This window comes from Myotis daubentonii, chromosome 6 (genome assembly GCF_963259705.1).
Source record: "Myotis daubentonii chromosome 6, mMyoDau2.1, whole genome shotgun sequence".
Lineage (NCBI taxonomy): Eukaryota > Metazoa > Chordata > Mammalia > Chiroptera > Vespertilionidae > Myotis > Myotis daubentonii.
The window spans coordinates 22,587,341-22,611,613 of NC_081845.1; the positions used below are offsets into that span (position 1 = coordinate 22,587,341).

The 24,273-nt window shown below is 35.7% G+C and overlaps 1 protein-coding gene across 7 annotated transcripts in view; it reads left to right on the plus strand.

Annotated features, from left to right (window-relative positions):
• EYA4 (EYA transcriptional coactivator and phosphatase 4) overlaps positions 1–24,273 on the plus strand; it is a 233,626-nt gene that overhangs the window by 107,076 nt on the left and 102,277 nt on the right. For all 7 annotated transcript variants that reach the window (XM_059700379.1, XM_059700382.1, XM_059700384.1 and 4 more), the window contains exon 3: positions 22,940–22,989. In XM_059700379.1, the coding sequence (XP_059556362.1) occupies positions 22,940–22,989 (50 nt within the window). The remainder of the gene's footprint in view (positions 1–22,939; positions 22,990–24,273) is intronic.

A 24,273-nucleotide genomic window follows, 5' to 3' on the forward strand; every position in this document is an offset into this window, starting at 1 on the left:
ATGACAAATCTCTCACAGGATCAAATGAGAAAATGAATAGGTGATTCAAAAACTATTTTTGGACTGAAAATGCATCTATAAAGTCATCTTTCTATATGAAACTCCCATATAAAAGGAGTCATGCATTTTCATTGGGTTTTTCAGATATCCTAGGTTTTGCCCATTTAAAGTAACAAATATTTTTCTAGTTGAACATTTTTGACTGAGAATTTTTCAAAAATATTCCACATATAGAGTCACATATGTATAATAAAATGTATAGATAGAATTGTTTATATTTTCATATTCAATCATTAATAAAAATTTGTTGAGAGTAGTTGAGCAGTTCTATGCCATGCTCTTTGCTAGAATCTGTATATAAACTCACGAAAACACAGATATTGGTCCAGTTTTCACAAAGTGTGTAAGAACTAGTAGGAAGACAGGCATTAGACAGGTAAGAACAATCCAACAAATAAGTGCATACAAATTGTGATACATGCTATACGGAAAACAAGAGAGTACTACAAGAAAGAATAGGGGAGACCAAGAAAGGTCTCTCTGAGAAAGTGAAATTTAAGCTGAGATCTGAAGGATGAGAGATACGGAGTCTTACAGAACGTGAGGGAGAGCATTCCAGGCACTGGAAACATGGATGAGAGGCTTTGTAGAAAAAGTGCTCTTTTTGTTTTCAAGGAAACTGACAAATGCATGGTGGCTGGAACACAGTGACACAGAGAATTATCTGACATAGATTTAGAGTCCTATACAGATTATAAAGCACGTTATCGAAAATAGCATAAGGCAACCAGTTGAGCTACATAAGACATTGTTGTTGTTTTTTTATTTGACAAATATAGAAACGGAGGGCAAAGGTGGATGACTTGACTGAGGTAACCTTATCAGCAGCTTACATTAGAGCTCCAGTGTCTGATACCTAGTCCCGAGCTCTTTCTCCTGTGAAAATCTGACTTTTCTAATGCCCAAGGTCATCATTGTGTAATCAGTTAATGAATTACAACCATAAGAGGGAAGTTGGAGTGTGGAAGGCTAGCCTTTTAGATTCTTGTATTTGAATCATAGTTTTCTATTTTCTCTGCTGTTGGGAAACTCTGTCACATGATGTCAACTATGTCCTTTTCTTTCATTCTGAGGAGCAACAACATAGTAATTAGCATATTTAGTTTCTTAAGTATGAGTAATCATAAATAGCCTCTGAGTAAGAGTTCATTGGACTGTTGTATTAGTATAGTCAATGAACTCAGGTGTGTAGACTTTGATATGTTTTATGACTGTTCATAATAAAGTTCTTTTGGTCCATACGTAGGTATTTTCCTGATAGATGAAGTTGTGAAGGTCCAGTAGTAGACAGTTGAGGCATTACTGGTGTTTGGGAGGGAAACTGTGTTTTGCCCATTATTTTGTTGTCTCCATAGACCTGGCAGTAATGTTTAATTATTCCTACTTGTAAAATTGATTTTACATTGGAAATATTTTCATATAAAATACAACACATTCCTCTGTAGCAAAGGGCAGAATGCTTGCTGCCATTATGAAAGGTTTGGGTTTCCTTATCTCAGGATTGTTTTGCTGTAATGCAACTCATTGCAAGTGCAGATGTCATGTCCCTGTGAAGAATGATGAAGACCTCATGGGTAATTAATGGAATATGAGAGAAATTCATGGGCATCATTAATGAACATGTTGACCAACTTGTTTGGTCAATCAGGGAATAAATGGTCCATTTTTTGCCAGTTAATGGCAATGAATTGTGGAGGTGGCCATAACCTAAGTATTCAGAAATCAGTTCAAATTTCCTCGGGACTTCCTTGCAAATATCTGAGGCAACTTTAGATTTGCCCCATTGTGACAAGTAGTGAATTGTGACAAGACTCATCTGGTCTGAAGGATAGTTCTGACCCTCTTCCAAATATAGTTATAATTTCATGTGCTAAGTATGAAAGGAGAGAATTTGAAACCATTTTAGGGAGGAGCCAATCAAATAGCTAGAATTTTGACTGGTTCACTTGAAATATGAAGGTTTGGTATATACACTGAGTGGCCAGATTATTATGACCACCTGACGTTTGTAGGCAAATTAGCTATAATTTCATGCTGAAGTTGTAGAGGGCCAGACCATTATAAATAGGGAAGCAGATGGTTTACCACGACAGTTACCCAAGCACAGGAACACAAGGATTGGACAGTCGAGCATTGGAAAAACGTCATATGGTCCGATGAATCATGTTTCCAGTTGCATCATGCAGATGGCAGAGTGAGAATTTGGCGGAAACAGCATGAAAGCATGCACCCCACATGCATGAGTACAACCCTTCAAGCTGGTGGGGGCAGTGTCATGGTTTGGGGCATGTTTTCCTGGCATGATTTGGGCCCTTTAATTCTTGTGCAACAACGTCTGAATAGCACAACATACCTAAGTATGGTTGCTGATCAAGTTCATCCTATCATGTTGATGGCATATCCCAATTGTGATGGCTTCTTCCAACAAGACAATGCGCCATGCCACGGTGCTCGTATTGTGCAGGAGTGGTTTCAAGAACATGAGGGAGACTTTACCTTGCTTAGGTGGTCCCCACAATCACCAGATCTCAATCCAACTGAGCATTTGTGGGACAAAGTTAAAAGAGCCATCAGGCAGCTGGTTCCACAAACCATCAAATCTCACAGAACTGGACAGTGCTATTCATCAGGCATGGTGTCAGATTCATCACATCACCTTTCAATATCTTGTGGAGTCAATGCCAAGAAAAATCACTGCAGTATTGAAGGCAGAAGGTGGCCCAACAAAGTACTGATGGGGTGGTCATAATAATCTGGCCACTCGGTGTATAATAAAAAAGAATGGCAATAATTGGTCCATTTTATAGTTCACTCCTGTAGTCTATTATAGCAACCTTATATTTATTAGTAGACAGTAAAAGAGTTCTTGTGGTGAGTCTGAGATGCTATAAAGGAGCTTTAGCCTTCTTGGGAAAATTTCCCTGAAACAAAAAGCTCCTATGGAAACCATAGATGAGGTGTTGACTTGTATTAGGCTCTGACTGTGTTGGAATGCTGGTGAAGATGATATGTTAGAAAATGAGAAATTGAACCAAACAAGTTCTAGGAGACAAATTCTAGAAGTCATCCCATTTGCCTTGGAAAATTCCAATAATTATGTTGAAATAAGGATAGAACTTTAGAGATGTTATCATAATAGTTGGGAAGTAAATACTCTCAATTAAAACAGACGCCTCAAAACAATCACTGCTGTGCAAATCAAGCTCGAGTCATTCAAAAGGAGTGAATACCATAGCCACAGACAAAGTGGTATGGCTATTAAGTCTAAGGGTCCTCAAGCTGAAATAGATTATGTCAGTGACACAGATCTTGCTACCCAATAAAGAACATTCATTGGATGGGCTGAAACTTTTAGAAATTCATATGATTGAGCCCTGAGCCAACTGTCAATCAAAACTGAAAGTAAGTGCACCTTGTTTACTAACAAGGAGCTGTTCTCTCCCTCAGTGATCCTAGATTTTTCCCTCTCTCTCTACCACAACTTCAGTTTCTTTAAGGAAAAAGATATAGTTTAGTAATGAGGCTGAGGTCTCCCTGTCCTGATTGTGGGCCAAAATGCATATGTGCTCATCCAAATGGTATTTAAGAAGTGTTATATACTGGGGAGCTCTGGGGAGGGGAGGGACTTCTAAATTCAACAAATCACTATTCTACCCATCTCATAGAGGGAGGGGATGACTAAATTCAGTGAACATGGTTTGCAGGGTTTACAGTGGGGGGGGGGAGGAAGCTAACAGACCTTGTGGGGAGGCACATTGGGCCAATTCAATGTAGCATTGTTGTAGCTTTCACTGCTGAGTTGTTCGTGTTTGCACTGTAAATGTTTATAAAATTCAGCAGGGATTCTCCTGATCCAGAAGAGCTCCATGTAGATATGTTTGGGGCCCCACAACCCTAGTGACCTCTTTGAGCTTCAAGTCACTATGAGGTTCCTGCTTGGAGCCTCTGGCAAAAGTAGGCAGCCTCCACCTAGAGGTTATCACTTGGAGTTCTGGACTCATCCCATCCATGACATGGATACCAGGTACAGTCCTTTAGAGTCAACTGAAAATCTGGCCCATGGAAGCCTTGTAACTCCTCAGCCTGATATTCTCATTTTGGAGTGGTTCAGCTCATAGTCAATGCATAGAAGGTGGGGAGAGCCCAACAAGCCTGGATTGGCAAATGGAAATAGTACGGTCAGGGATGCAGCTGGGCTGACACCAGCAACATCTTCACTTCACATGAAAAAGTGGCAGCTCTCCCTTTGGGGAAAGTTTTATCCTCGTGATTCACAGGAGGTTTTGTTAAGTGCCTGGGCCTGATTCAGTGATGGTTTGGCTAAATTGAAACCTAATGATATCCACTGGGCTGCTGTAGCTGTTCAGCCTGACCATCAGCTATGCAGAATGGATATTGTCTCTGCTCAGTATGCAGAATTCAAGGCAGTTCTCATAGTGCTGGCCAGTATTTCCTCTAATGAATCTTGTTATATATTTATTGTCTCTGGGAATGTTGCCAGTGACCTAGTTGTTTGGTCTGCCACTTGAAAAACTACCAACTGGCAGATTAAAAACATCCCTCTCAGGGGCCACAAGCTGTGGAAATGGTTAAGCTGTCAGGGTCATTCATGAAGACACTTATGGTGAGCACCTATTCTCTGATGAGAACCAACTGGAATCAAGCTGCTGGTTCAGCTGCACCAACCAGACTGCCGCCATTGCTGCCTAGATTCATTATTGTACTGGACTTGTAGCATACCCATAGTCACAGGCACAAAGTAAAGCACTCTGTGTCTCAGATGTAGGGGTGACTGGCATTGAAGGTTGGTAACTCCTGCTAACAGTGGACCTGTTTGTCTCAGTGAGGGAAGACGTTTTATGGGTGTTTACCCCTAGCATCCTGGACAGGTCGAAAGCATTGGATTCCCTCTAAGGCAGTGGTTCTCAACCTGTGGGTTGCGACCATCAGAAAACACATATAGCATATCAGATATTTACATTACGATTCATAACAGCAGCAAAATTACAGTTATGAAGTAGCAACGAAAATAATTTTATGGTTGGGGGTCACCACAACATGAGGAACTGTATTAAAGGGTCGCGGCATTAGGAAGGTTGAGAACCACTGCAGGACTATTGGTAGTGCCTCACTGCTATTGACACTTTCTCAGGCTATGGTTTTGCTGGCCCATTTCAATCAGCTAACTCCAGCCACACCATTGTGACCCTTGAAATTGATCTATATAAGTCTGACAGTGATGCACCTTCTATCCCAAAAGCCAAGGCTGATAGGCAAGGTATTCAGTGGCCCTTCTCTGCTTCCTATCATCCATAAGCATTTCATGAATACACTTATGGTGAGTACCTATTCTCTGATGAGCATTGGAACAGTTCCTTAAAATCAACTAAATGATTTATAATGCTGCCTCCCTGATCACATTCTAGTCCCTGTTCACTAGTAAGACAATTTTTGGTTACTGAATCCAACTGGTCCATTAGGGATAATTTCTTAGCCACTTCCTGGGTTGTAATGAGGATGAAAGGGGTGAGAGTTTATATCAAATTTTATGTTTTGAAAATGTGATATGTCATCCTATTTCTAGATATAGATGAGTCTTTCTTTCCCCCTAATAGCTACCCTAGATAAGCCTGTTTGTTACACCTTCTCGGTGGTGGTCTAGTAAAAAAAAAAGTTGGAATAGAGGGTTCAAACTTATTCTAATTCAGCCACTTGAATTTTCTTGTTGGGTTGAATCATCCTAATACTAATAATATGGATCACTTGATTGAGTAAACTGCTCTCTTGAGTCCCCCCAGAATGGATCTTGTAGGCAAAGTGGAGAACATATGGCCTTGGCCCTCTTGCTCATGACATCTCCGGATGAAAGGTCTATGTGCAAGTAGGAGATGATCGGAAAGTGAAGTGTAGCTACTGAAACATGACACATGATTTTTTAGTGATGGAGGCAGAGCAACAAGTCTGAATGTGTGGATAGAAAACCGTAGAGTTGTAGTGTTTGGAAAAACATTCATGGTTTTTGTCTTTCAGAGCCACTCTTAGAACCTTCCTCTTGAAGGAAAATGCCCTCCAATACTGTTAGAATACTGTTAAATTTAACTGACTTCTGGTCTGGTAACCCCAACAGCTCCCACATGATTTGAACAACATTTTCTTTAACCTTACCAAGTCTGTAAACCACAGCAGAAGTGACCCGTCTCCTTCATCTCTCATGCAAAGGGCTTGCGAACACTTTTAGATGTCTTCCCCATCTTTCTCAGAACTGTTATTCATTCATTCCATGGGGCAGATAAGTGCACCTGGTTAATGGTGTGGATAAGCAAAGATTGAAATGACTGGTCACCAACGCGAGACTAGACACAGTTATTGAAGCTGTCTGGGAATTTTAAGGCCTATCAACTGACCTAGGAGCCACGTTGGAGGCACCATCCACCCGTGCCTTCCCAACTGATGTCGGTTCTACTTGTAGGGCCCCACAAATTGTTAAAAACACTTTATATCTGCAGGCTCTGTGCACCTTGGAACTGTATTTGTATAGGACACTTTTATGTTAGGGATATCATAATATGCTTCACGTGTTTAAGGATGATAAATCATATACTTGTCAAATGTGGACCTCTGTCCAAAATAAAGCTACTTTTGGTCCACGCAGGGGCATTTCATGGAGGGGTAAACTGACTCATAATTGTGTGCCCTGTGGACCATGATCTCTATCTCCAGTTAGAAAAGATGATAGCAAATTTGTCCCAATTTTAGCTGAAGTAACCAATAACAGCACCTTGGCCCTGGAATGCATTCAGCCAAGGCACAACTCACTAGCCACAGTTGTTATAGATGACAGAATTGTCCTAAGAGTTCTTCCTATAGGGTACATTGGTATCTGCAGACCAGGTGGAAAGGTTAATACAGAAACATAAGGATAAAGCTGTCAGACCCTCTACAGGCTGACTTTGATGGCTTATGAGATTTGTTGAGCTGATTTGGTCTAGTACTCTGGAACGCATGGTTGAGGTCAGTTTTTCAGGTTGGTGTAACCCTGCTGCTCACATAAATTTAGATATAGAGTTGGAGGAAATGAAAGACCCAATGACTCTGGTTTCTAGCTTTATTTAGAAGGAAAATATTGGACATTAAAGATAAAATTAGTGGAGAAGTAATAGAGCCTAGCACTAGACATGCTAAAGTTTGATATGGTTGTGAGACATTTATATAGCGATATAAGTTAGGAGTATCTGAGCATTTGGAACTCAGCTGAAAGATCTCAGGAGGTGAAAAAAATAGGAATCTAAAGCATATAGATGGTATTTAAGACATACAAATACTTGAGTTATCTAGGGAGGAAGTATAGAACTTGAATAGTTTGGGGCAGGTCATGAATTTTGCCAGTAGCCTCACCTCCACCCAATTGGTTTTACTCCTTCAGATTACCCACTTGGCTCTTGATGTACTTGGATTTGACAGCCTTAACAGAAAAAGAAGGAAGACTATTAAACAAATGGCAAATACGATTACTGCATTGATTACTATATGGCGTTTGTTATACAGTGGTATAGACATAATTTGCTAAATGTTTATTGAAAAATATGCTCTTAGGCTTTGGATTTTATATTCTAATATAGATACCATATCAATAACCTGGCTAAAGAGGCTGTTATAAATCTGTGGTGGCTGTTTAGTTTTGGTTCCATATGGTCTTTTTCAAACCAACAATTTGAAAGCTTAGTATACATAAAAAATTTTAAATTACTTTCCTCTCCATTCTCTACGGTTTTAAGTTGTCAGAATTATATGAGTGTACTTTTGGTTTTCTTTTGTTCTCCCTTTGTTTTCTCTCTAGATTTCTAATATCTTTCTTTGGCATTTTTCACAAAGCTGTCTTATAGTTACTTAGCCAATAATGAGAAGTAGCAGGGAATGCTATACATAAGAGCCTGGAAGCATTTTATAACTTTGGAGAAGGAGGGTGCTTGATAGATTGCTAGATAATATACAAAAAAAGATGGGGAAAAGTGAAGAAGACTGCAAAGCACCAACCTTGTGCTGCTTATGGGAGTGAATAGTCAAGGCGGATATGAAGGATGCACCCCATGGAAGTGCAGTAACTGACTTGTTTTTTCCATTTAAAAAATGTTTATGTGATTTTTACCAAACCTGAGAATTGTCAGGATTGATTAAATTAATCTTGTTTTACATATTACTTTGAAGGATATTCATGCATTTAACGAATACTAGTGCAGCATCGACACCGTGCAAGTTACTGCTGTAATGTATCAGCTGTCAGCAGTTCATAGTAGCTTCGCTTTTATCAGAATGTGAGGCAGGCCTCATTGATTGCACTTAAATCACTGAAAGGTAGACCTAAGGCAACTATATAGAGTTTCTAGAGGTCTAAGTGCCACTTTCAGGATTTTCAAATGCAAGAGAAAACACGCCTTTACCCCAAATAAGGCTCTACTAGCTTTTAAAAACGTCCAGTTCCTTTGATTTTGGCAATTTTATTAACTCATTTGTACCTACAGGGTAATGTCATAATAATTAGCAGCATTAATGGACAGCTGTATGCCCGATTTTAAGCAGGGGAAATGAAAACAATTAGAGTTAAATGAAATACATTTGGTAGATGGAGCCTTCAAAAATACGTAGTTCACATTGAAAAAATAAATACTGTACCATTGACACTCTGAGGTGGAAATCTTTATCTCACAGTTGGAGAAATGGATGCTTAGAAAGAATGGTTTATCTATTTGTTCCAAGTCATTTATTAGTGGTGGTACATTGAGACTTGAAGGGCATCCCAACCATTATCTGTTTATAGATGGTATTAAGAAAACATGGCTGCAATTTCCCCCTTTGTTTAATAGCCTGAAGTAAAGATGTACAGTTTGCTTTTATGACTTCAGGAACACTTTGATGCCCTGATGTATGCTGAGATAAAGATCATATTTCTCATCAGAAAAATTGTAGATTTTTGTACTCTTTAAAAGTTGAAGCTACAGATATTTATTTTTGATGTTTATATTTCCCTTATTTACAAAGTTTTCACCACATATTGCTCGTTGCCCCTGCTACCAATCCCTGTCCCCACCCCCAAAGATTGGGAAAGAAAATTACCCTCCAGCCAGCCCTCTTTACTTCATGAAGAATTTATTTTGTACTCTTCAGGGTATTAGGTATGGTCCGTTGGATCTCTATTGTACAGGAACAGACATAGATGCTGCTTCAGTGAATGTTTCTTGAGCTCTTGAGTTTAGAAAATATTGAATGACTTCTAATCCCTTAAGAAAGTAGCCATTTCAAAAGCACATTCTGTAGAACTTAAGAATTCAAATTTATAGCACAATACTCAAGAAGCTCTAACTGCTTGAGATTTGACTGCAAAGGAGACATCCCTTTTAGTGATCCTAACCCTACCAGGAAAGAAGAACTGAACTGTCAGAATGGCATCTCTAAAATAATTAATCGACATGTTTTATTAACTCTGATAGAGCCAGGCAGCTGTCAAGTAAGTATTGGCATCACAACCTGGGCTGAAATGTGCTGCAGGTGGAACATTTGAGCTAATCCAGTTTCGCAGCAGCAGCAGCAGCAGCAGCAGCCGCCTTACTGTGGGGAGACAGCGCCGTCTTCAGTTCCTAAGGGCACTGAGCTTTCTGTAGTCCTGCCCAAACCTGAAATAGGTAATGGCTTTTCACTGAGTCCCTTTCTTGAAAATGAAAACGACTTCAGGAACCACCTGTGCTACAAACGACTCCGAATGAGGTATTTTTACCTCTTGGCTCTCTAAGTCTTTATTTTGAACTCTTCGCCCCACTGTCATTTAGAGCTAGACTGTGAAGATCAAGAAAAGAAAAGAAAAAGGAGGAAAAAGAAATCATCCCAGAATTATGCAGACAGTTTAGAGGCAGTAATTCCCATAATGCCTGTAAATGCTAAGTGGGAATGTTGTAGGAGGAACTTATGAAATGAGTTGTCTTTCTGTTGACATCTCTGAGACACATTTTATAAGGGATGAATTGGAAAAGTTGCATAATATTGTTTTTCTTTAAAGAAAACAATCCCTTTTTTTTATAAATCATTAGATAAAAGGGAACCTCAGTGCCAGAAAACAGACTTTTTTGCATTATCCCTTTTCTTGAACTTAACAATTCTTGTTTACTTCTCATTTCATTAGAACCTAACATATTTCTTCTTCTGTAAAAGGCTTTATGTTAGAAAACATCTTTGTGAGCATTGCTAATTGTGTTTGTCCATCCCTTCACCTACCTGAAATACAAATACACAAAAGTTTAATTAAATAAAAATGCCTATCATTATCTTACCACTTTGTCGGCATAGGTGTGTGTGTGTGTGTGTGTGTGTGTGTGTGTGCGCGCGCGCGCTTAGAGGAGGAAGAAAATTTTGTACTTAATGGAATGATATAATAATGAAAGTGAACTCTTACAGGCTCTCTCCCTCATCCAAAAGAGAAAACCAAAAAAACAAAATGAACAAACAAATAACATGAAATATTTGGTTGGACACTTTAACTGAGTACCAAAGCTTATTTAATCCTTATATTTAAATAAGTCCCATTCCTTAACCTGCCAGGAGGTATTTTTTCTACAGAAATGTTTTGCTTCAAAAGAAATAAAACTAAAATTTGCTTTTAGGAAACTTGAGGCAGGGATTTAACTCTCTGCGTAACTGCGCCAGTGGTTTGTGAGCGTGTCACCATGGCAGCAGGTTGACAGCCTAGCAATCAGGATAAATGCTGTACCTTAGAATCCACGGAAAGACAGGAGCTGCTGATGGGGGCCACCTCTAACAGCAAGTCCTCTCACTGTAACCAGAAGGTCGTGGAAAGCTATTGGTCGGAGCCAAGAGTGTTTACTCCCCAGGTCTCCTCCTCGTTAACCTAAATAACTGCACCACTCGGGAGCCGGCAGGCTCCTGCCAGAGCAAGGTGTTTTCAAGGCTACCTGCATGTTGGTTAGAGACAATAAACCTCTCAGAGTGTTCCGTAATCCTCTAACCGCGTTTCACTCTGCTCACACTGGAGAGTGGAATTTATTGGCTGTTGAACTTCACACACACGCGCACACACACAACTTACTTCCAAATAAAACTGGAATTAGTTTCAGGTTTTTGGACTTTGAATGAGGTAAGTTGTATTTAGCTTTTGATTGAAGCGTTATAATTATTATTAGGTTAGGTGGTAAGTGATACCTTTAAGTATAGGCAGTTCTAGCTCAGACAAAAGTATTAGTGAGACTAAGTCGTATGGATTTTTCTCATTTTGGGCACCAGGATGATAGAAGAAATATGTACATAAAAATTGAGCAAGTAGGTTAATATAGAGAAAATCCCTACTTCTGCCCATGCTGAAACTTGTAAATACATTTGTCTTTAGTTCATAAAATTTAACTGCTAGAATTTCATTATGTTCATGCTCAAAGCAATGCAGGTGATGTAATAATTGATCAATTACACTTTATTAGAAACTGTTAATAGTTGACTTTGAGTAGTTTTTCCTTATGGGGTTGTGCTGCAGGATTTTAAAAATTAATACCAGCTATTTAAATGAAAGGCTTTTAAAAAAATAATTTCTATTTAGAAATTTTGTGCTGAGTTTGGATTTTTCATTAGATTGCAAATGTATTCATCTCAATGAGGAGTGTTTTATATTTGTAAGAGAGCAAATATTTCTATTTATGAAACTTTATTATTTTTTCCAAAACTATAAAAGTAAGATCAAGTTGAATTTTAAATTTTTTAAAAACTATTTACTTCTATTTGGTTTTACCTTTGTTTGGATGTGCACTTAAGATGAGCTTTGATTTGAAAGCTTTATATGGAAGACCTTGGTAACGCTGATTGTTTAAACACATTTTTGTACCTTTGAATCTCATGAAGAAAGAGTGTGAATTGCTGTTTTGCTGCAGCAAAGGGTTAAGATGTGGGTGAATTGTCACAATAATTACGGTATCTTAAAGATTTCTTTTCATCCAAGACAACTGAGGAGAGCTTTGCTCTGTTGGTACTATTACATTATTCTTGTGAGAAAAACACAGTTCAGGAGGAGAAAATATCCTCTAGTTCTAAGTGTCTGTGAAAACTGATTTACTGCCAGAGTTAGATTGTTTAGAGAACCTGTTTGAAGAAAGGGAAGATGAATTATCACAGCCAATAAGTTTTCCAGTTTGGTTTCCAGGGTCTACTGAGCATCAGTCAGCACTATCCAGTTTCCTGCTCCTTTTCTTAGTTGCAGTTACTGTTTTCTGAATCCTGCGTAATTGAATAATGATGTTGCACTACCTTATTTTGCTTATTGAGTGTTCATTATTTTTTGTCAAAAGTTTCCTAAGCTATAAAAAGATTATTTGTCAAAATGGCAACAAAAGCAAATACCAATAACCATATAATGTTTTGTGTTATAACTTCTTAAAGAGAGGAAGGGTAGAAGGGTGGGAGAGAGGCCAATTTTTTTTTTTTTAATTTCTACTTTGATTTTTCTCTTTTGTCCTCCTAGTTCTTTATAAAGTGCTCTTAGACTTTTCGAAATTGTTTGATCTGACTTTTTGAGCTCACAGCCACCCGCAGAAGGAAGGTGGTTGTGTGTGTCCGGGGCAGTCTCACATTTTGCTTTGGGGAAATGGTGCAAGCCAATTTTGAAGGCAATGCAGCTGTGAAAGAAATACAAAAGCCAGATGACTTCATAAGTGTGTATTGAGGAAACCAGGATAAACTGTCCTCAGAACCTGCTCTAGCCATTTTAATTGAGGTCAAAGAGGAAAAAATCGTAAGTATATCTCAATTATTTATTAGGTTTATCTAGAATGAGACCTTCACTGCAGACAGACCTAATCTATAATTTCTTTACTGTTTAACTCTTGCGTTTAACCACTGTGTAGATCCATTTTACATTGAGATTGCAAAGGGTACTTCCTTCTTCGTGATAAACAAGTATTTAGGACCACAAAAATGGTGAAATCATCTGACTAAATGTAACTTGCATCTAATGAATCAATTTTGGCACTTAAAAAGTTTATAATAAATTGCATAATTTTTACTTGAACTTGCACAGTTAATGGAACTATTTCTTCTAACCACATATTTGTTTGTATGAAATATGCCTCCCATGGAGCTGTTTTATCTTATGCTGTTAGCCTTGTGATTCAAAATGTTACTTCGGGTTGATAGAAAATCTACTCAAACAGGAATTCTATAACTTGTATTTTTTTAGTGTGTAATTATACTATAATCTGTGTTTTATTAAATCTGCTAATGAAGAATTTCACTTACGATTAAAACCTAAGAAAGTTAAATTATCAGCTTTTTATAACAATGATTATGCAAGATGGATTTATTATAAAACTACTTTAGAATAAATTTGTAAACTCAAAATGTGGCTAAAATATTGTAAAAATATCAGATGAAAAGGCAGCATGCTACAGATCCATTTTTTCTTATTATATATACTTTAATTTAAAAAACATAAACTTGCTGCCAACACTCCAGAATTTTCTTCTTATAAAAGTTGCTGTTTTAATGGAATATCAAGAATCTAAAATTTATAAAATTTAAAATATAAATCTTTTTATATACTTCTTTTACCCACATGCTGTGTCAGAAATATTTACATCATATAAAACCATCTTTAGATTAGTTTATAGATTATATACTGATATATACTGTTCAATTTAAAATTGTCTCTAGCATTTTATTGTTTACATTTTATCCATCAATTTGCTTTTAAAGTTAAAGGATTTCTCAGTTTTCCTTAAGAGTAATTATGATACCAGTGGTCACATGGGAAGTGATTATATATTTGTTGAAATACATTTTAAAGTTTATAGATATGTATTCAAACCCAAGAGATATTTTAATAGAACTTTTACTAAAACTATTAAATATACATTAAACAATTATATATTAATAAACCAGACTATCTCTATATTAAATATTATTGAAATTGAAATGGTTAGTTATACCTAATAGACAATAATATTAGGTGCACTAGAGTGTATTACATAATGATCGATATTTATGCTTTAAAACAAATGATAGCTAATCTATGCCTGTGGCCAAATTCTTTTGAAGTTTCATGACTAAGATGAGCTGAATTTGTTAAGTGGTTGAGGGCGGTGTTGTCTGGGGGCCTGTTGTGCTTGGCAGGTCATGATAAATGGGGAAGTTGTTCTTAACCTTGTGGTCAAAGCATTCCAATATCGTTTAAAAAAGGAAAGAAAACAACAGAAAGATATAGAAGACATTGCCGAAAAGTTAGCAAGATTATCTATTTAGGGGAATAGGAGCAATTCTGAAGAATATTTTTTAAAGCATTATTTGTATAAATTCATATTTTCACTTGAGTGGAGAGAAATCTAAAGCTAAAGATTTTTATATTGAATACTGGTGGGATTATTCTTTTCTGACTCAGTGAGAAAATGCACTCAGTGAGGTTAGCAATTTGAATTTCATTGCAGTGGATTATACCAAATTAGCATTTGTATTAGATCTTGGTTTAGAAGTAAATATTCCACTTTGCTTTTTTTGTTGTTTCAATACTACTGTCTGTCTTGTGGAACCAGGTCTGCAAAGAAACATGTAAACAAAAAGTATAAAGGAGATGAAGCTATATGGGTAAATATCTCTTAGGTGTTTCTAGTACACATTGCTGAGAAAAAAATTTCTTTTAACCCTCATCTTTCAGATGCAGAGTATTACAGCTGAACAGTCTAGCCCTGTCCCAAACCTGGGGGGAGTGGAGGACTTTCATATGAGCTGTAACATGATATGTTAAGGCATCTGATGGTTCCTTCTGTGGCATTTTAAGTACTGTGTTACCTTTGATATAGTCCCTTTTGGGTAATAATGAAAAACGTACCATTAGAAGGAGTTTGAAAATTTCCGGAATATTTCATACAGTATATGTGGAGTTTATGGCAGGTGACAAAGGACTATGACATAATTAAGGAGAAAATATGCTTCAGAATTTTAAAAGCTTATGTGGTTTGACTTTGATTTACTCGGTATATATTACACATAAATAATTGTGCTTTGTTTCCGAGTCATTGTTATACTTTGCTTTTTAAATATATCCAACCTTGCAATGAACTCTCAAATAATTTGAACACTCTTGTGACAGTTGTAGTTGATAGGAGTTGCAGTCTATAGGATTTTTTTTATTTTTTACATTTAAAAATGTGCTTTCTCCCCAGTGTGTGATTTTGTATAGCATCCCTCCCCTAAACCTGGGTCCTGGAAATGAAGGTCTGACCCATGGCAGGCCAATGCTAGAGGAGTAAAATAATTTCTACTTTAGGTTTTTGGTGGCAGATTTTTACTTATTAACCTTCTGCCCTACTGTTCACAGTGTATGTGTTTATTTTATTACTCTTGCAGTTAAACACAGAGTATTCCATTGTATCTTTTTACTTTATCTGTGTACAGCAGTAAAAAAGGGTTATGACAATTTTTCTTTGAACTGATGTAGATGCAGACTTCCAGTTATGCAGTAGCATTCTCTTACTGTTATAATAAATAGGTGGTAGGTTGGGCTTTTGAGAACTGATACTCAGTGTAGGGGATGGGGTTCGGGAAGAAGCCTGGGTGAGCAATGATAAAAAAAAAAAGTTGAAAGGGGATATACTAAGAAAAGGGAGCAGTACAGAAACTTTCTTAGCTTCATGAAAAGGATTTTAGAAATGTATAAATTTTAGAGCTGCAAAATTTTTGTTTCTGAGAAGGAATGATACTTTATAAAAATAGTTTTAGATTTATTTAGTAGTTATACTTTTACAAAGTTTATCTCTCACACTTTAGTTTTTTTTTTTTTTTACCACCATTTGGCAAAATGGCATTTCATTTATTTAAAGCCTCTCAAATTTGTATGGGTATATTATTAAAACTCTATCTGACAAACTTAGTGTTCTAGAGATTTTTTTTTTTTATGCTTTGAGTTTTTAGAAGTCAGTAACTGAATTGAAACATAAAAAGGGTAAAACAGGTCTCGTTGAGATTTGAGGAGACGTTAGTTGAAGTCAGTTTCGACAGTGTCTCCCTTAGTTTATATGTTTGGGACTACAGCACAGTAAATCTATGCCAATCTCAACATAAATTATATGTTTGTGGCTGCACAAATACTTATAGGCTATCTCATTTAAGTCTGTATGTATTTTATTCTAAGTTGTTAACATGTAAATTTAGAAAAACATATATTTTTGCAGCTGTTCTCAGTGAACAAACATTAGAATAACTTTTGGCAAATGCCTCTATTATAAAAATTATATATTTGGTTGAGTATTTCAACTAGTATTATTTTGACTCAATTTTTAAATTAATTTGTATACCTACTTTTATATTGTCTTAGTTATCTTACTATATGCATTCTGAAGTAAAACAGAAGTGAGGTTTTTAATTTGTATTTATTTAATTCTACTGACTGGAGAACAGGATGATCTGGGGAAGTCCAGTAAACTTGGAGTAGCAGTTGGTTCAATTAATCGAAAAAAAGTAAATGTGTTAGAAAGGGTCATCTAATTGAAATGTATTAAATGAGAGCATAATTTACATTACTAGAATAAAACTGGAATAATTATAAGAAAGCACTTTTTAATTTCAGTATATAATTAAAAATTCAAATATGAACAACTTCTAAGTAATAGAAAATATGAAAAATGCCAAATAGCAATTGATAATTCAAGAATCTCTTGTTTTCATGAAGTCAGAATGTGAAGATAACACATTCTGCTTTATCAGACAATTATTTACAATTATTTTATCTAACTTAGTCATAAATATATTTTATAATATGTACATTAATACAAAAACTAGGCATTGATATGGTATAGTATTTGTATAAATATTGATTCAGTCAGATTCACATTGTAGCATATTAACATCTAGTAAATTTGACAATAATCTGATTCACATTATATTTTCTACACAGTTCAGAAAAGAAAGATTTTCTAAAATATCACCTGTAAAATTATACATGATAAGTCATTCATTACACTAGCAAACTTTCATTTTTAAAAGTCTTATCTTGGATGTATGGTTGCAGAATTGATCTTTTATTATCATGGTATAGTATAATTAAGACTTAGTCATTAGTTCATTTCAAAACAAAATGAAATTACAAGAGAGGTCTTTTTAAAATGTCTTCTTCCATTATTTAGTTCTTTAAATTGTTTTATTCTCATTAATACTTCAGGACTTATAAACAGTGAGATTAAGTAGAAAATAATTGGGATAATTGGTTCCAGCTTTTTAAAAAGATGGAATGGTAAGATAAAGAAAACATTCTTTTCTGCAGATTTCTTATGAGTTAATCATGTTTTTCATTCTTACAAAAGTTAATTCATACACAAGATCATAAGCTCAAAACACCACATGGTTAGAAAATATGAAATATTTTAAGGTGAGTTTTATACTTGAATATCATAGTTATAGTGCAAAACATTCTAGAAATTACATTTTTACCCATATTTTTGAGATATTGAAAGTTTTCATTATTCCAAATACCAAATACCACATTCCTTATAATTTATTTTAAAAAGTACATTTTTTTTCCAATTACAGTTTATATTCAATATTATTTTGTATTAGTTTTAGGTAGAAAAATATAATTTCAGTTATTCATGTACATACAGACCCCCCAAAAAACTTAAAGAGTAACTGATATTGTCAAATAAGAACAAGATTTTTTTTTTTTTTTACCATTGTCTATCTAATGTAATAACATTGACCAAGCTTCTCTACCTATTCATTCTGATTTATTTTCTCTTGGCACTTACCACTGCTGCCATTATATTCATTTTACCTGTTTACTTATATACTGTATGTCTCTTCCACTAGAATGTATGATCCCTGCAGACAGGTTTTTGTTGGTCTAAGTTAGTGCTATTCAACAGAAATACGGTGCAAGCACATATGTAGTTTAAATTTTTCTACTAACTGCATTAGAAAAGTTGAAAAGAAACAAGGAGATTTCTTTTATTTAACCCAGTAGATCTAAAATACCATTTCATTTCTCAATATAAAAATATTAAGATGTTTTACATTTTTTTCATGCTAAGTCTTTGAAATGCTGTGTGCCTTTTAGCACATCTTATAGCACATCTCAGTTTAGACTAGTCATGTTGCAAGGTCTAATAGCCATGTAGCTAGTGGTGATTCTCTTGGTTTGCCCAAGTCTAGTTCTTCTCTATTTCTAGAATGGTCTCTGGTATACCCAATGCATTCAGTAAAGTCTTGTTGAATGAATGGATCTTGCTATTTCAGACATGAAACAAAAAAATGGAAGTTGTTTTTCATATTAGATCTTTCTGGCAGTTGTTAGGGCGGTGGATGCTAGAGGTATTTAGATATTTTCTTCAGAACATTGCTGGTGCTTGGTAAAACTGGTTTCTTCAGTAGTCCAATTTAAAAGATTCGTTTCATAGATATATTAACAAGAAGTAACTGGTAGGTTCTTCTTTAAAAAGTGTTTCTTGGAACATTAGTTTCAACTCTTAGTGCTGGCTATATAGAACATTGGACCTTAGGGTGGTTTATTTTGTTGTTGTTTTGAGCCTTAGTTTTCTCATTTGTAAATGAAGGATTTCATCCATCATACCTGTCTTCATAGATTAAATGTGATTACATATAAATAATCTGGCACAGTGAGTGAAAAAGCATAATTGGTGGTACTTATTATTAAAATGTAATAAAAACTGAACTTTTAAATATTGAGACTTTTGCATCTTAATTTTAAACATTTCAGCTTATATGTTTATGAGTATTAGGTTCTTAACATGTCCTGGTTATAATGCCTTCATAAATCTGGATTTGAAATTTATTATAGAAATCACTTGCAGATTAATTTTTCTGGTTCTCAATATTATCATTTGTGAATTGGAGAAAAAATAGATCTACCTATACTGTGCCTGACAAACACTCAAAAATTTGAGGTAGTATTCATTTAGGTAATGTTGATTTATTTTTAAAAATTCAGTGTTTTGAAACATTTATATGTTTATTATAATAGTTAAATTTTTAATTCTTTTTCATCTTGCTTTGATGAACTTTAGTAACATTAAGTAGAGTTAAAATTCACGTTAATGCAACCACTTAAATGTATTTAACATTGTCATGTTTTTTGCCCACCTCCTTGCATGTTTTATGAAAACTAGGATTTGTATTTAAATTGTAGGATGAAATTTTGTCTCATTCCTTGGCCTGCTTGTTTTAACTGTATTCAAAACTAAATTGGTAGTCATTGAAGAAAGAAGGTTCTATATATTTTGTAATAATATTCTTTCTTCAATAGCATATATGTTTCAGCAGTCACCATTTAATGAAGTGATGCTGATCTCTCAGATGAGAGGGTGTGTTCAAATTTAGGTAAAACTTTCCATTTGGCTTCTAATTTCATGTTCAAGACACTATAAACATATAACTTTCTTAATGATTCATTTAACTTTTCCCCATCGATTCAGAAATAAGGTAAGGTTTTAAAGTATTTTAAAGTCATAAGAACTTTTTTTTCGGTTTTTGGTATTACTAAATTTTTTTTTCAAGGATGGATTAAAAGGTCAGATCATATTATACTTTATACTTCGCCTCAATTGATAACAGTGTTCTGACAATTCTGTGTCAGAAATATCTGTCAAAAACATCCTCTCAACTCTCCATGGTTCTTTACCATCTCTCACCAATGAATTTAATTATTCACTTAGTAAACTAATATTTGGGGATTCTCTTAGCCCATTTGGGTTGCTGTAACAAAATACCACAGGCTAGGTAGTTTACAAACAACAGAAATTTATTTCTCATAATTCTAGAATTTAGAAAGTCCAAAATCAAGACACTAGCCTGCTTGTGTCTGATAAGAGTCCGCTTTCTGGTTCATTGCCATCTCCTTCTTGTTGTGTCCTCAATGGTACAAGGTTTAGGGTGTTCTGTGGGGGTCTCTTTCATAAGAGCATTAATTCCATTCAGAAAGGATCCACCTTCATGATCTAAGCACCTCCAAACATCCAACCTTCCTTATCTTTGAAGGTTAGAATTTCAACATGAATTCTGGGAGGGCACAAACATTTAGACCACTGCTGGGAGCACCTACTTAAGTTTAGGGATGTAGTGATGTACAAGATCAGTGCCATCTATGCTTTCATGGAACTTATACTTTCTCTCCTGTTGCATTTGGCTATTATCTGTCTTTCAGCCCTCACCTTGTCCTCCTTCCATACTATCTTCTTTTTTTTTAATGTATTTTTATTGGTTTCAGAAAGAAAGGGAGAGGGAGAGAAACATCAACTATGAGAGAGAATCATTGATTGGCTGCCTCCTGTACACGCCCTACTGGGGGTCGAGCCCCCAACCCTGACCAGGAACTGAACTGTGGCCTCCTGGTTCATAGGTCAACACTCAACCACTGAACTACTGCAGTCAGGCATCCACACTATCTTCTGTACCAGGGATGGGAGCCTTTTTTCTGCCAAGGGCCATTTGGATATTTACAACATCATTCATGGGCCATACAAAATTATCACCTTAAAAATTAGCCTGCTGTATTTGGTCAAACATTTAATTACTTCACTCCTAATGCCTTGGCAGCACCAGACCATATGATTTCATGGCCCTTTGCAGCTCGTGGGCTTGACGTTCTCCACCCCTGTCCTATATCATCTCTACTCAGTCTGTTTCTTAAAACCCTTAAATGGTCTTCATTGGACCAAAATTATATTCCAGATTCTTTACCATTTATAAGGTCTTCATGATATGGTTCCTCATGCAAACCTCATGATGTTGAAATACTTGCCTTTTTTTGAGACCTTATATCCTTTAAAACTTGGTTCAGAAGTTTGTTGCCATCTCCATCTTTCTTTGGCTGGGTTAGATTATCCTTTGAACATCCACAACACTGAATCGTCCTCTCCTATAGTAGTCATGGTATCCCAAATATTATTCTTACCTCATTTGACCATGAGCAAATGAATGAAAGCCCTAAAAAGAATCATTTTGAATAATGCACACTTCTTACAATATCTAAGAGAATATCTATACTTCAATCTTTTATCACATATGTATTAGCTATGGATCTAGGACTCTATGGGTACTAGATAGTAAGTAATCAATAGATGTGTCCTCTACCATTACAGTGACTACTCTGAGAGAAAATTAAAATAATCAGAACCTTCTGGTAATTTTGTGAGCAATGATGTTTTGTGTGGCCATGGGCATTAAAAATGTGTTCCTTGTTTTTTGAACCGCAGGAAGCTTGTCTAGGTTCTGACGCTTGCGTGGGTGTGTATTTCTAGTGTGCATATGTGCTCTGGAGCTTCTTCAGTCCGTCCCCAAGTCAAGTCATCATAGTCTTGAGGAACATGACATTCACTTTGAGATGATTTCTACATATTTATTGGGCAGTTCCTATAGATTCTGGTGATGAATCATAGGAAAGAACCAGTGGGAAAGAAGGGCTTTATTCTGGTATCCTTCCCTTTCAGTTTTTATTTTCCTTGGACAAATTTTAATGAACATAAGACTTTTATGGGTTTTGTAGTGACTTCTATGTTGACATTTTAAGCAAAGTATTTTTTTTAAACTAATTACTGTTAGAAACATTTCTTCACCCTTTCATCTCATGGTGCTGAATTCCATGTAATGGGCATAGAAAATCTTACAAATAGGATCATCTCTTTGCTAATCAGTTTCATTTCATATTGTATAAATGTGCACACAAGATATAAATGAGATAACAGTTAACCAAGCAAATAATTGTTTGCCCACATTATGAAAATGTCTGGGCTTAAAATTTATAGCAAAAGACAGATTTTTTAATGTGTAGGGGTTTTCTGTGTGTTTGCTTATAAGCATTCTTCTAACCAGAGGAGAAAAGAGTCGTGTGCTACAAAGACAATGCTGTATCTTTAAAATTCAAAACATACTTTTAAGTGATGCCACTTGTACTGCAGTTTATACCCATAGTGTACATTCAATGTACTTATGTACACTTCCAAGCTACACATCCGAATTTAAAATGCCCTGGATTTTGTAGTTACATAAATAGACGATGGCACTATAGACACCCAGAATATATGACAGTGGACTTGGAAATGTATGTTGTTAATGGTTCAGATTCACTAAAGGATTTTTGAAATTGAGTTTGTTTTGCATACAATATACCATTGAGACCATACAAATAATCAAACATACGTAACCGTGATTGCAGTTAAATTGTGAAGGGCAATGGATTTGTGCTTTATCTTATTTGATAAAATCTATTGCACTCTATTGTCTAGAAATGGATAGCAAGTCCTCGAAGTAAAAGTTATTTTCATTCTTTACCTTTTGTGGGTTAAATACCACAAAGTTGAACTATAGTCTGCAAAAATATACTGCAAATATATGTGAGAAGCCGGAGAGCAATGTGGAAACTTAATTAATATGCTGAGAACATACAGCCACTAGATTGAGAAAATGAAAATTAATGTATGAGTGTTTTAGCTAACACTGTGCTTTGCCCCCAGAACCTACTGTTTATTATTGTGTGTTTTAGTGGGAGACAGAAGCAGTATCGATTGAAAAACATTTCTTAGTGAATTGGGAACAGTATGGCTTTCTAGTTCCTGGTTCTTTGGTTTCTTTGTTCCTCATTGAACTAGTCCTGGGCTATTTTAGCTGAACATTTTATATACTAATGGAGTCTAGGGAAGTGCCTTTGGCAGCTGTTCATGGGAAAAATAATGAAATACACTATTTAGTACTGCATGCTGCTGCTGTAAAACGTGGGGAGTATTTTATAGAGATCTTGGTGAGCAGAGCTGTATCCACTTTAACTTTAACAAGTGTGTGAACCTGAACGAGGAAGTTATATTTTCATATGAGAATAACTAGAGCTCTTTTCTTACAGGTAAAGAAAACCTGCACAGAATCAGATGTTTCAGAACCTCAGAATTCCAGGTACAGTAAAATGGAGGCCAAGACTTTCTAAGAAATATTGTAATTTTCCAGATACAGCTGTGATTTGAAAAACTGAGTTTCTTAAAGAACTTATCTGTCTGGAAATTGACTGGCTAGGGTACCATCCTATATACTGAAAGCCTAATATGCAAATCGACCGAATGACCGAACAACCAGTCGCTATAACGCACACTGACCACTAGGGGCAGACGCTCAACACAGGAGCTTCCCCCAGCCTGCAGGCCCTGACCAGCAGTGGCAGCAGGCGGCGCCAGGCCAGCCAAGGCGGGTGCCAGAGGGGCCCCACCCCTGGTTGCCCCTAGATCAGCCCTGATCGCTGGCCAGGCCTAGGGACCCTACACATGCACAAATTTCGTGCACTGGGCCTCTAGCTAATCATAATATTAATAAAAAAGACAACAATGATTAAAGTCAGCTTTAAAGAATAATAGCAGAAACATCTCTAGAAATACTTGAAAATATCTTCCCTTGGCATTCATTATTTTACATTCATTTTCATTTTTCTTACCAACCTCCTTTCATGTATTCACATCTGAAATTTCATACAAACTGACTAAATTTCAAGTCTACGTTTATAAAAAAAAACAAACCCACAGTATTTCTTTTTCTTTTCAATCATTGCTAGATTTTGTGGATGCTGTCAAATTGGAAAAATATAACTTAATTCTCTTTTTGGTTATTTGGAGCCTGTATAAATAATGAATGAAAATGGTCAAGTCACTACATGCCCAACAGATTTTTTCAGACCTACACATTTTCATTTTGAGATCCAGGGTCTCAATTTTAAGTAGATAGGGGAAAGTACTGCAAATACATTGATATAATAAACACATATCCTTAATATGATATTAATGGTATACCATAACCTATTGCATTAAGAAATTTATATTTAATGGTGAGATGGGTCTGTTTATTTTATCCTACTTGTTCCAACATCTAATGTACACAGAGATTTTCTTGGATATAATAAAACAATATAGCTCTAGGTAATGTGCTAATAATTGTCATATATTCTTTTTGGATGGGAAGTACATATTTGTACAGTCCATTTACAATTTGAGTAACTTTTCCTTTGCTTTATGCAGTATGACATTTCTATAATTAATTCCTATACATTTTATATTAAAATGATTATATATATTCTTTTCTTTTGGATCATTAAGTATATAATCTGCTATAAAATTTATGACATTTGATCTTTTTTCTTTATAATTAGGTATCAAAAGAGAACCAAATAGTTTTAGCTTATTGGAGCAGTAGGAA